The sequence below is a fragment of the Carlito syrichta genome, unplaced genomic scaffold, assembly GCF_000164805.1.
Source record: "Carlito syrichta isolate Samal-C Ts95f unplaced genomic scaffold, Tarsius_syrichta-2.0.1 Scaffold305706, whole genome shotgun sequence".
NCBI classification, from domain to species: domain Eukaryota; kingdom Metazoa; phylum Chordata; class Mammalia; order Primates; family Tarsiidae; genus Carlito; species Carlito syrichta.
This window is the reverse complement of record NW_007249802.1, coordinates 46463-49163: the sequence shown is the minus strand read 5'-3', so window position 1 is coordinate 49163 and position 2701 is coordinate 46463. Positions and strand designations below refer to the sequence as shown.

General features: G+C 52.4%; 1 protein-coding gene across 1 annotated transcript in view; it reads right to left on the bottom strand.

The window, feature by feature from the left end:
• EML3 (echinoderm microtubule associated protein like 3) overlaps nt 1–2701 on the bottom strand; it is a 10690-nt gene that overhangs the window by 2498 nt on the left and 5491 nt on the right. Inside the window, exons 11-15 of the mRNA XM_021714700.1 lie at nt 2086–2241; nt 1806–1947; nt 1246–1397; nt 1031–1156; nt 818–949 (exon numbers count right to left, since the gene is read on the bottom strand). Coding sequence (XP_021570375.1) covers nt 818–949; nt 1031–1156; nt 1246–1397; nt 1806–1947; nt 2086–2241 — 708 coding nt within the window. The remainder of the gene's footprint in view (nt 1–817; nt 950–1030; nt 1157–1245; nt 1398–1805; nt 1948–2085; nt 2242–2701) is intronic.

Here is a 2701-nt window from a genome sequence, read left to right as displayed (position 1 = left end):
GGCAATCCACTCACCTCAGCCTCCCAAAGGTACAGGATTACAGGCTGAGCCACTGAGCCCGGCTGCTTTTTTATTTTTTTAATACAGGGTCTTGCTCTGTAGCCCAAGTTGGAGTGCAGTGGAACCATCATAGTTCACTGCAGCCTAGAAGTCCTGGGCTCAAGTGATCATTCTGCCTCAGCCTCCTAAGTAGCTGGGACTACAGGTGTGTGCAATACCATGCCCGGCTTTTTTTTTTTGAGTTGGAGTCCCACTCTGTTGCCCAGGCTGGAATGCAGTGGCACATTCATGGCTACCGCAGCCTCAACCTGCTGGGCTCAGGCGATCCTTCCACCTCAGCCTTCCAAGTATCTGGAACTTCAGGCACATGCTACCTTGACAGGCTTTTTAATTTTTTGTAGAGACAAAGACTCACCAGGTTGCCCAGGCTGGTCTGGAACCTCTGAGTTTAGGCAATCCTCTTGCCTCGGCCTCCCAAAGTGCTGGGATTACAGGCTTGAGCCACCACGCCTGGCCACCCAGCTCCAATTTATTTTAATTTTTTATAGAGACTAGATCTCACTATGTTGCCTAGGCTGGTCTCCAACTCCTGGTCTTAAGCAATCCTCCTGTCTTGGCCTCCCAAGGTGATGGGATTACAAGCGTGAGCTACCCACACCCAGCCTAACTTTTACCAATCAGTACAGAAGAATTAATATTTGAGTAACCAGTGTAGCGATACTAGTACAAACTGGCTGCCTCTGGGAAGCAGAAGGAAAGGGGACATTGGGGAGTAACTCATGGTGTGGCATGGGGGACCCAGGACATAGGCCTCTACCTTGAGGTCGATACTCCAGGCCAGCGCGTGGCCCTCCCCATCCCACAAGCAGAGCTGTCGGTCATGGCCACATGTGAGGAAGCGGTTCAGGGAGGGGTGTGTGCAGAGCCCCCAGAGCTCATCAGTGTGGCCCTGCAGCAGAACATGGCTGTCACTCCTGCCCCTCCCAGCACCTCTTCCCTTCCTCCTTCCCTGAGCCCTTGGCTTCCCAACCTGGATTACAGGGGAGAAGCCCTGGGCCAGATCTCCCCTCAGCAACGCATTCTTTGTAGTTCCCACCAGCAGCTCAGAACCAGGCCCTTCAGCAATGGCCCGCACAGCCCCAAAGTGTTCAGGAATCTGCAGGATGGAGGAAGAATGTCAAGAGCCCACTGACCATTCCTTTCCCCCCTCCCCCCACCCTCCCTTAACCCCAGCCTAGCCCTCACCTCAGCCTCCTGGAGAGCCACCAAACCAGGCCCCCATTGTACCAGCCGGCGGTCCCGCCCGCCACCACTCAGCACTGTCCCATCCCGCCGGAGACACAGGGCGAAAATGGAACCTTCGTGAGCGTGGGCCTGGGCCACAATCCCATAGGTCTCTGTTGGTAAAACCCCAGGTGGGAAACAGGGGCAGCCTTAGCCTTCACAGTAAAGTAATAACTCCCAGCCATTAAATGCCTACTGAATACGATCTTTGCCTCATACTGCCAACACATCTGGTATTTTCCCCATTTTACAGATAGGACAACTGAGGCTCAAAAAAAAGTGAGGTTAACTATCTAAAGCCCAGACAACTAGTGGCAAAACTGAGATTTGAACCCGAGATCTGGCTGACCCGAAGCCCTCACCCTTTTTCTTTTGCCATGCTGTACCTCCCACCCTTCTAGACCAGTTTCCCACAGAACTATTAACTCTCAAGGTAAAAATATAGGAAAGCCTCTCTTCTCTTCCCCATATTTCCTAAAGAAGGCTACTGGACTTCCCAGATGCCTCCCCCAGTCACATACCTTTGGCCCCACCCCTGCCTGGGGTCCTGGAATCTGAGGGGCTCCGCCCCCATGTGAGAATATTTCCCTCTGAGTCCCCAGTGAGAATGTCTCCATCAGGGAGGAATACAAAGCAAGGAATAAACTTGGGTTTCTTGTATTTCTGATAGGGAGGAAGAACAGAAAACAGAGGTCAAGGGGAAGGGCAAAGATTAAAAGTCACAGGGCCGGTAGGGTTTGGGAGCATTAGGGTATACAATGCTCCGCCCTCCCCATCACCTTCCACTTATCCACACCTTACCCCAAAGACACCCTGTTTCCGGGTAAGGGTTCCGTTCAGAGGAATCCCTGCTCCACCACTCCAATTCCAGAAGTGGACGTGAGATTTCCCACTAGTGACAATGCAGCTGCTGTCACGAGGGCTGAAGCCAACAGCCAGGACTGAGTCATTTGTACTCTGAAAGAAACACACTCAATTCAGCCACCCCAACCCCTAAGCATCCTCATTCGACTTGACTTTCTTTAATTATGCTTCCTGACAGCTGGCCTTCAGAAGTCCAGGAACCCAGGACAACCTTTCTTTCAAGACCCTGGTCCCCAAAGAGCACATGATTAGTCACCATAATACCTAGCAAATTAGCCCTCATGAAGTCAGAACTTTTGTGTTTTTTTTTGAGTTGGAATCTCATGCTGTCACCCAGACTGGAGTGCAATGGCACGCCCCTGGCCACTCTGCAGCCTCGACCTTCTGGGCTCTGGTGATCCTTCCGCCTCAGCCTCCCGAGTAGCTGGAACTACAGGCGCGCGCTACCACACCCGGCTAATTTTTTGATTTATTGTAGAGATGAGGTCTCGAACCCGTGGGCTCAGGCAATCCACTCACCTCAGCCTCCCAAAGCGCGGGATTATAGGCTGAG